The sequence below is a fragment of the Echinops telfairi genome, unplaced genomic scaffold (assembly GCF_000313985.2).
Source record: "Echinops telfairi isolate 266 unplaced genomic scaffold, ASM31398v2 ScPeMD7_5;HRSCAF=22, whole genome shotgun sequence".
Lineage (NCBI taxonomy): Eukaryota > Metazoa > Chordata > Mammalia > Afrosoricida > Tenrecidae > Echinops > Echinops telfairi.
The window spans coordinates 4,409,457-4,420,545 of record NW_022103901.1 but is presented as its reverse complement, the minus strand read 5'-3'; the positions used below and the strand labels follow the sequence as shown (position 1 = coordinate 4,420,545).

At 59.4% G+C, this 11,089-nt stretch overlaps 2 protein-coding genes across 2 annotated transcripts in view; both read right to left on the bottom strand.

Moving 5' to 3' along the window:
• BHLHA15 (basic helix-loop-helix family member a15) overlaps positions 1-1,933 on the bottom strand; it is a 3,369-nt gene extending 1,436 nt beyond the window's left edge. The window contains exon 1 of the mRNA XM_013005413.1: positions 1,902-1,933. Within this exon, the coding sequence (XP_012860867.1) occupies positions 1,902-1,933 (32 nt within the window). The remainder of the gene's footprint in view (positions 1-1,901) is intronic.
• The window catches only part of LMTK2 (lemur tyrosine kinase 2), a 33,865-nt gene continuing 24,244 nt past the window's right edge, over positions 1,469-11,089 (bottom strand). The window contains exons 12-15 of the mRNA XM_013005412.2: positions 7,490-10,364; positions 5,800-5,932; positions 5,427-5,642; positions 1,469-4,594 (exon numbers count right to left, since the gene is read on the bottom strand). Coding sequence (XP_012860866.1) covers positions 4,566-4,594; positions 5,427-5,642; positions 5,800-5,932; positions 7,490-10,364 — 3,253 coding nt within the window. The 3' untranslated portion in view covers positions 1,469-4,565. The remainder of the gene's footprint in view (positions 4,595-5,426; positions 5,643-5,799; positions 5,933-7,489; positions 10,365-11,089) is intronic.

The window sequence follows — 11,089 nt, the reverse complement described above, 5'->3', positions numbered from 1 at the left end:
CCCGGGGTGCAGAGCCTGGGCTGCCCCTGGCGGCCGCGCACCTGGCCCGGGGCTGCAGAAGCAGCGCGGAGTGCAATTCCTGGAAAAGCCGTTTTGCAATAATAAGGCACCGGCCGCCCCGCCAGGTCTTGAAGAGAAGCAGCTGGAGCCTCTTGGCTTTGATCAAGGAACAAGACCACCCCCAGCCCTCTGGCATTTCAGGGGGACCCTTCAGCACCCAGGGCTGTGGGGTGCAGACTGCCAGGATGCCCCAGCCCCCACACCCTTGCAGTGGGTGCAGGGCCATCAGATGTGGGTGGCACCTGATCCAAGTAAGTGTCCGTCATTAGGAAATACTTGTCCTCAAACCCTAGCCTCAGGCTGGTCTCCATCCTTCCAGCACCCCTCACTTGGTAGCAGGCTCAACCCCCCTGGAGTGACCGGAGACCTATGACAAGTGACTGCACAGTTCCTCTGAGTGACCGGAGACCTATGACAAGTGACTGCACAGTTCCTCTGAGTGACCACTGCCTGCCACGTCCTTCCTGCGCCCTCGCTGTGAGCCATTGTTGCCACGATCCGCTGTAGATGGGGTTGCTGTGATCTGTGGGCTTTGGAAAAGCTGGTCCAAGTCTGGAAGCCCTGCTGACACCTGTTCAGCATCCCAGCAACAGGCACCTGCATGACATGTGGGTGGGCGTGGGGGCTGTGCATGAGGTGCACCGATCAGGAATTGGGCCTGGGCCTCCCACAGGAAGGGTCAGAATTCTGCTTCGGACGTCCAAAACAAGTTATCGAAAGCTAACCCCGACTAGTGGGCCAGAGTGCCTCCCTCGGAGTAGGTGCGTGCTCCTGGTGTGAATCTTAGCCCGGAAGCTCTGCGGACACCTGTTCAACCATCATAGCCGCAGGCAGGTGTGGGCTGCGCATGAGGTGCACTGGCCGGGAATGGGCCTTCTTCAACTGGGCCAGCACAGCCTCCCTCCCACCTGCTAGCCTCGCTCGCTTGCTCGCTCACTCCCGTCGTGGGGAAAAAAGGATCAGAGACCAGGTGGTACACTTGGGGGGTGGGGTGCTGCCACTTCCAGGGCAACTGAAGGTACCTTGGGATCTGGATTGTCTTTTTCTCCACTTGGTCACACTTAGGTTGGTGAGCCTGAGCAGGTGCCAGGAACACCCCACCCCACCCCAGGCCTCGGTTTACAGCCACTTCCGGAAGACTAGACAGGGTTGATGGTGAGGAAGTCGGCTGGGGTTCCCGGGATCATTGGCAGTAGGGTCCATTGAAGGTTTCAGAAATCAACATCATGAACGGAGAAAAAAAAAAGCTTAAAGCAGGTAATGCTTTGAGGACACGGACGGACACACACTCTCTCAAATTTCAGGCGCATGGGGGGGCCTTGGTTCTGCCTGAGAAGGGTCTGGTGGTGACTGCTCGTTGGGGCCCCAGGGAAGGGCCAGACAATGCAGAATGAACCCAGCACCAGAGTTTATAAATATATAACTATATTTATTTTTGAATATTAAATAATTCTTAAATTACAAGCAATTAATTGAATCACACTATGCATCAATATATAGTAAAAATCTTACAATGTAAAAATGTACACCATTGTGGACGGAAGGTTCGAGAACTGGCATCTCGCCAGAGCTGCAGAGGGCTGTGACAGGTAGGTGCGACTGCTCCTACAGCCCCTTGTCCGAAAACACGTGCACAGCAGCCCCCACCCCACCTGCCTCCCTGTGCGGACCCAAGCACCAGACGCAGACGGCCTGTGTCCACGCTGTCCTGACAGGCCACCACTAATAAAATACTGTCACCGTGTCCCAGGCCTTGATCCTGTCTGATAGGCAAGGCTGGAGCCAACCCCATCATGACTTCAGCAAAGTGGTTTTGCAATTTGGATCCAGAGTGACCACACCTGCTCAAGTCCCGGTAGCTGGCACAGAACATGTGGGAGTGGGCCCTTGGAATTTCCGCGGGGCAGTGAAGTGTGTGACAACGTGAGGTGTCTCCCTCCGTCCAAGCCCCCAGCACTCACAAGCAACAGGCCACGAGCCCTACAGACACCACGGGAGAGAGGGCAGAGGTTGTGAAAGGCATTTCCCCCACAGCGAGGCAGACTTTCTGGAGGTGAGTGTGCTGCTGGGAAGCGGTCACCGGTGCAACTGAGCAGAGAAGGGGGCCGTCTGTTTATGATCTTGAGTTTCTTTCCACCGCAAGGCTGGCGGAGCTGGCTGGCCAGCTTCTTCACAGGACACACGGCCCGTGTCACAGGAGGTGTGGGGGCGCGGTTGGCTCAGTCTGCTTCTGGCTTCATGATTAAACACGGGAACAGCTAGCTAGGGAGAAAGAGGGCTCCGGCTGCTCTTTCCTAGACGGGGGAGAATGCACACACTCCCCCAAGGTCAGACTACATTCAGGTGAGACCACTCTGGACGGGGTGTCCACCTCCCCGGCGGCACGGAGGGGCTGGGGCTCCGCTCTCCCGGTTTACTTCCTGCTGCATGCTGCTTGAGCGCGCTCACAGCACGTGGCCTCAAGGGCTTTTCGGAAATAAAAAACCGCCCCCGTCATGCAACACCACGGTAGGATAAGATTTACTACACCCCCCCACCCCCACCCCAGTCAGTGCATAAAACACATTTTATTTTTTGGCAATTAATTATGAGATCATGAGAGAATTAAAAAAAGAGGTGGGAGGAACCAAAAAAAACTTTCACTGAAGCTCAAGATTGAGGCTGGGTCGGCTGGGAATGAATGGGAAGAGGAATTGCGCTACAGCTGCTTTTCCGCGGTGAGAAGTGCACAGCCCCCGATCCCAGTGAGCTTTATTCCGGGCTGGCGGGATATGGACACTCCAGTCCATGGAAATGCTGGGTGCTACTCACAAAATTGGAACTCCCTAAATCTCTAATTAAAAAACAAACACAAAAGACCCACAAATTAGTATAACCAATAGCCTTTCACTTCTTTAGATCAGCCCAGATGGGTTGGCCATGAGACGTAAATACTCCAGAAGCTCAAGAAGTCTGACGAGAAGAGCGGAATTAAGACAAGTCTGGCAAAGTTGCTTCCTGGTGTCCCGGGCAGTCTCTCTGGGGCCTTGTCCTCGCTGGGGGGTCCATCCCTGGGGCAGAGCCCGCTGGACGCTCCTGCTCTGGACTTTATTGCTAGTGTGAACGCTCAGGGGAGCAAACTGGAGGTGAAGGGAAAGGTCGGGCTTTACCACGGAGGCTGGAGCCCAAACCACCCCGTGTCCTCCATGCCCAGTGCTGATGGACGGTGAGCCAGCCAGGGGCAGGGGCAGCCTGGGGAATCTGAGCGAGAATCCACCTGTCCAAACTCTCCTGAGAGAGCAGAGCCCGCCTGAAGCGGCGGCTGGGAGGACAGGCAGAGCCTCTACCTCTGAAGGGTGTGGTGGGTGGGCGTGGGTGGGTCCGGGTCCAGCAGCCCAGAGCTATAGCCTCCCGCAGGTCGCATGTCCTGGCTGGGGTCGTGTTGGCCGCCTGGGCTGTGTCCTTGTTCCTGACAGGAGGTGGTGTGTGTCTCAGATTAAAACGAGACCGGCCTCGCCTGGCTGAACTTGGAGTGGTGACAAGAGAGAAAGTCTGCTCTGGGGATCACGGAACAGTTCAAGCCAACATTGCCAGGAAGGTGGAAACAGGATCTGTCCATGCATCCTCAACACCCTGAGGACTGGAGAGCAGCACCTCCTGGGAGCTTCCTGCTGCTCCAAGGAACAGCAAGGGCTACAAGCACGTCCACAGGACACCCAGCGACACAGGAGTCCGTCCCTTGAAGGAGACGCGGAAGTCCTGAGCTCTGAAGGGAATCGGCCACTCTGGCCACAGCTCAGAAGCTGTGGTGACAGTAACCCGACAGTCCGGCTCTGGGTACGCCCTTGCCTTACTGACTAATGTTAGGGAAGGGTCTCTTGCTGTGGGGATCGGTGGCAGAGCCACATGGGGGCCACCACGTGGAGAAGAAATGGAAACTGGTTTGATTCAATCCGTGGGACAGGGGGGTTGGTGCTTTCTGACCCTCACAGGTACTTCCTACGAGAACGTTCGCACCGCCAGGACTCTGGAAAGCGGTGACTGTTTGTGAAAGAGGCTGCAGGTGCAGCCCGGGGGAGACACTGGGGCTGAGCGCTTCACAAGGACCATGCAGAGCAGACAGACACCATGACAGAGAGAGAATCGGGCGAGTGGGCAGCACCAGCATGCCTGGCCTCATTCCCTGCAATAACTTAAGGTTCTGTACAAGATCAGGGCTCTCGGGACAGCTGCCCACGGCGCAATCACAGAAGCACTGACGATCTGCAGCGATGATGAACACGCTCACGACGGCACCCTCAGTGGCAGGGGGACAGGACAGGACACAGTCCAAGAGGCAGCACAGCCCGCCACGCTCAGTGGTGCAGAGGGTGTGCACGTGCACCCAGGTGCCAGCACGCACCGCCCAGCTGCCCACCCACTGCCTAATTCCTTCTCGCAGCCTCGTCTCCGCAGGGGCCGAGTAGATGTCCAGGCTCAGGCTGGCGGCTCAGGGACTCGGCTCTGAGGGCACAATTGGCACCCACTTAATCTTTCTCTCCATCTTCACTGCTTCCTGTGGAGGAGAGAGGGGGCAGGGGCAGAGCTGTGACAGGGGCCTTGAAAACACGCATCGCGGGTGGCAGCAGCCTAGGGAATGAGCAGCGAGCCTGTGCTGCCGTAAAACAGGCAGAAGTCAGTGTGAGGACAGCCAACACCTGCCCCGGCCACTTTTCTTCCTTCACAAGTAACACCTGTCAGGCACCCCGTCCAGACACATGTTTGAACTCCCACGTCTGCCTGCTCCCAGCAAGCCTGGCCTCTCCCTAATCTGTGCAAACACCGTATGGAACAAACACAAACACCAGCTCCTGAGAATTCACGCTGGTCATGTGCCCTGTGCACTTCCAATTTGAAAAGTATGCCTATTAGGGCTTATCTCTCAGGCGGTGGGACAAAAAGGGCCCACGTGCTCAGATGATAGGACTTCAAATGTGCTCCTGCCCGGTAAACGCCGCCCGGCCCCATGGGGCATCTCCCGGGGCCCAAGACTAATGGCTGGGCTGGCCTGCGCTGCTGGGCAAGAGCCAGGTGGGTCTGGGCCCCTCCCAGGGGCAAGGCAGGGATCCTAAGGACACAGCCTCAGCCTTTTGGAGGAGCCGCTGCCGCCGCTAGCAGCCTGGAAGGGGCTGCCCCAGAGAACAAGGGGGCCAAAGGGAGAGTGGGGCGGGCCCTGACTGTCTGCCAGTCACCCTCACCCACTGGCAAGGCACAGGCGACGCTGTCCCCATGGTAACGAGCTCGGGGAGTGGATGCCTGCCCTAGAGACATGCTCCAGCTATATCGGGCTGGCACACGAGGGGACCCCCCCCCTCAGCTGGGGCCACCAGCACACACCGGCCCCTCACCTTGCTCCATGTCCGAGTCTGTGAGGTGCGTGAGGGAGAAGCTGGCTAGGCTGGCTGGGGAGACAGAAAACCGGGAGCAGGGCGTGGAAGGCGGCCAGCTGGGCTGCAGGCTGCGGGGCGGCGGGGGCGGGGAGAAGTACTTGGCCGTCTGCAGGGCAGGCTTGGAGGCCGTGAAAGGGTCCAGGGAGAAGTCGTCATCCCATTCGAAGCCGCCACCTGAAACCGACAAGCAAGGCGCAGTCCTGTGACCCCGGCCGAGGCGGAGCAGGCAAGTCCCTCCGCCCTCAGGGCAAGCCGCCACCATTCACCCACCAGATCCGCTTTCCCGACTCCCCCCCGTCCGGCAGTGAGGGGAGGGGGGGGGAAGGTGTACCTTCTTCGTCAGTGGAGCTTTCCGAGTTGATGCACCTGCTCAGGTAGGGAGGGCCTGAGGGAGGTGCTGGGCTGCTCAGTGAGGGGTCGTGCAAGGCTCCTCCCCCGGGCCCCAGCTCCTTGGTCGGGGTCTCCTGAAAGCCACACAGATAGCTCCTGTCAGCAAATGTCTGCTTGTGGGAGGCAGCACCTCTGCCGGCCCAGCGAGAGGGTGGTGTGGAAAGAAGCGGTGGAGCTGGGATGGGGCACACAGCCCACTCCCCAAGAAGGGGAGCCGCGCACACCTGGGGGAATGCCCCTCAACATGGACACGGGACGTGGACATGGGAGCTCCAGGGGTTTCCTTGCTGGTGAAAGCCACCCAGACTCCGAGGGTGGAGGGGAGCAGTCTGCTGGTCACCCACCCACTCTCTCGCCCTGTGGCACCCTCCCAGGCCTGCTGGTGGCATCTCTCCATGTGGATCCTCTTTTGCTACAACAACATTGACTGTGGAGCTCAACAGTCGACCCTAAACAACAGTGGGAGCTAGCAGGCTGCTGCTGCAGGCTCTGAGATCCCAGCCGGAACCCCGGTGCGGGGCTCAAAATCAAAACCTGCAGCCAGTAGGTCAGGACCCAGTGTGACACAGACTCCCGTTTGGGGCAGGCATCTACCGCCGGGGTCAGTCTGAAGGGCAGTGTCCTGACTTGGGGGCTGAGAGCTAGCTCTGGGTGGCGGGGACCAGGGAACGGTGCTGCATGAACGGCTGGTTTCAGAAGTGGACAGAGAGGCTGGAGAGTGGGGACATGCACGTCCTCATGGTGGAAGGACAGAAGTGGGGGTACGATTCCCCTTCTTTCTGAGGAATACCACCCCCAGCAATCAGAAAGGTTCGGCCAGGGACACAGGAAATGATCTCTCAGAATCCCGAAGGAGCCGGTGTCAATCAAAGGCTCTACCACATGATCCCGTTAGAAAAGGCAGAACCCTTTGGGACAAGAACACTTGGGTGATGGGCAGGAGTTAGGGGTGGGGTGGGCGTGCCGAAGAAGGGCAGGCGGTGGGGTTCTGGGATGGTGGGTCTGTAAATGTCACACCCAAACTAGGTTACTGATGCTGCTGCTTGCTGTCAGGGGCCCTGGCATCAGTTTCGACTCATCGCGACCCAGCTTTCACCCAGAGACGCCCTGATGGTGTAGTGATTGTGCACCAGGCTGCTAACGACACGGCAGGGGTGGCAGCTGGAAACCCTCAGCCAGTGGTGTGAACAAGATGAGGCTTCTGCTTCTGGAAAGAGTCACAGCGTCGGAGACCACAAACAGGGCAGTCCGCTCCACTCTGCCCTACAGGGTTGCTGAGTCCAAATCCACTGGGTGACAGGCAGTTTGGAAAGAGAGCCTCCTGGGCACAGGGTGGGCCTTCCTCTCCCAGGACGCAGGGGCGTGCCCTCTGCAACGGTTCCTCGAGACTAGAGGGCATGGAGCACAGGCCACCTGCCTCACAGGCTGGGGACAGGCACCGGGATGCGTCCCTCCACTTCTCCCTCCTTTTGCACCCTCCCTGAGCAAGGGGCATTTCAGCTCAGCCCTGGCCGTGTAGCTCACCACACCCCTCACCCTGTTGCTTCTCCTAAGACCACCAGGTGCCCACAGGCTACTCACTGCACAGGAGCCTGGACCCCTAGTGGGTGTGCCCTGGGGGGAGCAGGTACCTGGTCAAACAGATAGACGGTGACGTCGTCGAAGAATGTCACGGCTTTCTTCCCCTGGCTCTGGGCCTGGCCGTGGCGCGGGGCCGGGGGTGCCGGCGGCTTCAGCAGGCTCCGCAGGTGCCGGCTGTCCTCGCTGCTGCTGATGACGATGGGCACGGGCGGCGCGGCCTCGTCCTCCGACTCGGAGCTGAGGCTGTGCAGGCTGAAGGCCCGCAGCTCGTCGTCCGAGTCCTCGCTGTTCTCGTCCTCCTCGTCGGCGTCCATGCCGTCCTCAGAGAGGTCCAGCAGGCCCGCCACGCCAAGCTTGCCCAGGTACTTGCCCTCGATGTCCGGCTCCTTCAGCTTGGGGCCCTCCTTGTCCCCCAGCAGCTCTGTGGGGCCTCCCGGGTGCAGGGTGGCACTCGTGTAGGCCAGCAGCTCATTTGTGTTGGTCCCAGTGGACGTGAGGGAGCAGGGCTGGTCTTCCTGAGGTTCTAGCTCCTCGCTGCTGCTGAGCTCACAACCCAGCAGACTCCAGGGTCTGCCAGTGGCCTCGGCCTTGGCCTCGGGAGGAGGCAGCTGGGCGCCAACACCAGTCTGCTCCAGTGCCAACGGCTCTCTTGGTTCCTGGAGGCTGGAGTCGTGCAGGGCTGGCGGTAGTTGGCTGGGACCAGGGTGGCTCTTTGTGGCTTCCAGACCAGAGTCCTCGGCAGCACTGCTGTGCTCTGGGGGGCTGGGCTCGGGCAGGGGCCCCAAGGCTGCCCCTGATGCTCCAGGGGCCTCTTCAGACCTCTTCTCAGGCTCTGAGTCGTTGTCGGAAAAGTAGGCCGAGTCTCGGTAGAAGTTCTGGGAGCCCGGCGCGGAGGTCTGTGCAGGGCCGTCCGGGGCGTCTGAGATGATGATGATGGGGTTGGGTGGCAGTGCCCCCTGGCTGTCACTGTCCCCCTCATCGGGGCCCGCGTCGGCGGCGCTGTCCGGGGCAGGATGCAGGGTCCACTCTGGAGACTCCAAGTTCTCGGTCTCGTAGCCGCTGTCGGCGGGCTTGTCTGGGGGCAGGAGCTGCGGGGGTGTGGGGGGGCCCAGCGAGTCCAGGGAGTCGGGGGTCTCTGCCGAGGGCTCTGACGTTGGGATGGGAGTGGAGAGGCTGTCCTCTAGGAGGCTGTCCTGGCTGGTGGAGTCCAAGGACAGGGCGGACACCAAGCCCACTTCCTGTGGGTTGTCCTTATAAGTCAGCTGACCAAGTGTCCCCACAACCTCTCCATATTGATCCAGAAGAACACCACTGGGGGTGGCTTCCGGAAGCAGCGTGGTCCTACAGTTCTGGCCCAGGTCCAGGGGGCCACAACCCGGACCTGCCCTCCCCCCACAGAGCCCATCCAGACCGCCGGAGTCGCCTCTGGCGAGTCTCACAGTCTCCTCGCTGTGGCGGGGGCAGTCCTGTGGGCCGTCACCCACGCTCTGAGTGTGGGCATCGGTAGGGGTCATTTCCACAGGGACAGGCCCACAGTCGGGGTTCAGTTCTTGACAGAGCGCCCCATCACGGGCACTGGCAGCTGAGCCCATGGGTGAGGCTTTCCCCGGCCTCAGGAGGGTACTGGGAGGCGGGCTGCCAGGTGTCTCTGCCCTAGCGGGTGAGGTAGAAGACACCTGCGCTTCCGGGGGAGATGGCCTGGGGGTGCTGGCACTGTGGCCTGCCAGCTCTGGGCCCCGGGTCCTGACCCTTTCCTGTGACGGAGGCAGGCCGAGGGGGTCTGTGGCAAACCTCAGCTCAGCATCCAGGGAGGCCCGGCGTGCATTCCCTAGTGTGGCTTCGAGAAAGCCGGCGTTTCTGAGCTCCGTTTGCAGCTCTTCCGGGTCTTTCAGTAGGTTCTTCTCCTGGAGAAACAGGAAGTTCTCTGACAATTCTTGAGAGCTCAGAGAAGCAAGCTGTTCTTGGCGCAGGAGATCTTCGGATAAGCAGAGGGGTTCACAGTCGAACAGCCTCCGGGGCTTCTCTCTCTCAGAAAGGCAGGGCGTGCCAGACTCCCTGGGCTGGTCCTCACCGACATGGAAGACGGTGGGTTTGAAGTCGGCCTGTACCCCGTTGAGTTCCATCAGGTCAAATATTTTCGGGTGACTGGGAAGCTCCTCGGGCTTGTCCAGGTCGCTGAAGAGGCTGCTGAAAGGGCTGTCGGGGACACCGGCACCACGGAGGTCCTTAGGGACGCCAGCCTCCCGGGGCTCAAGGCTGGGCTGGAAGAAGTCCTCCTCTGTGCTCGACTCCTCCAACTCCAGGCTCCCGAGGGCCACCCCGGGCGACACAGCCTCAGTGGCCCTCTCAGTGGGGAGCAGGGCCAGCGGGCAGTCCAGCTCCGGGTGGCCACCGCTCTTCTCCTCCAGCTGGATGTAGTAGTCACTCCCCACTGAGAGGTTGTGGGCATCGAACACTGGGACCACCCCGGGCACCCTGAGCGGGGAGTTCTGGCCGCTCCCGACCTGCTTGCCCAGCCCGGGGTCCGAGAGGGAACTCTCAAAGACCTCCACCGGGAAGAAGATGCTGGTGTAGGACAAGGCCTCGTCTGGAGGGGTCCGGCCACTCCCATCGTCAACAGAGCCCTGCTTCGCCGCCTCCCACACGGACTCAAAGCTGAGGCCCCGGCTCGTTTCGGTCACTGTGAGGACCTCTTCCATCTCCCGGCCCAGCCGGTCCCTGGCGAAGTGGTCAAGAATTGGGAAGGCAGCACTGCTGGACGTGTCCCGGCTGCTCGTGTTGGGCTTCAGCGCATTCCACTGCTGCTCGAAGTCCACCTCCGAGTCCCGCTGGCTCTGCATCCGCAGGTAGGTCAGCAGTCGGTGCACATCCTCGGCGGCCGGCCGCCTGTCTGGGGGCAGCCAGCAGAACTGAAGAACTTCATACCTGAGGGTCACAGGAGAGGAGTTAACCTACTGACGGGAGAGGCTGTGTTTGCACAACCCTTGTCAACGCCTCCACTCTGCAGCCACCGCCACCCATATCACAGAGCTCAGGCCTCAGCTCGCTGGGACAGCACCGTGGGAGGCAGAGGCAGGTATATCAAGAGGGCCCCGGAAGGGTGTTTCGCTTTCAAACAACAATAACAACAAAACATACATAGTTTAAAAAACCAGTCATGACTGGAGGACATACCTAAAGGTCAAAAATCAGACCTTGATCTATTTACAGGGTTTTCTTTCTTTTCAAAATTAAAAAAAAAATTTCTTTTTCAAATTAATGTACTCTTTTCTGGGTCATTGGTTTTCTTTTTTGTTGTCGTTGCTGTGTTCTCTTTTGTCACTTTGTCTTGCTATGCCTGTTTTTGTGTGCATATGATTATCCCTGAAGATCTATCTAGATAAGATAGGCTGCATGAACAGTCTGGAGGAGAAAACAAAGGGACCGATGGTTCCGGGGGACATGGGAAAGGGGGAGGCGGGGGTAAGGAGGTGGTGTTGACCAACCCAGGGACAAGGGAACAACAAGTGATCCAAAATTAGTGGCAAGGAGGGTGGGAGAGGCCTAGTATTCAGCAAGGGCAATGTAACTGAGAGGAATTACTGAAACCCAAATGAAGGCTGAGCATGATAGTGGGACAAGAGGAAAGTAAAAGGAAATAGAGGAAAGAA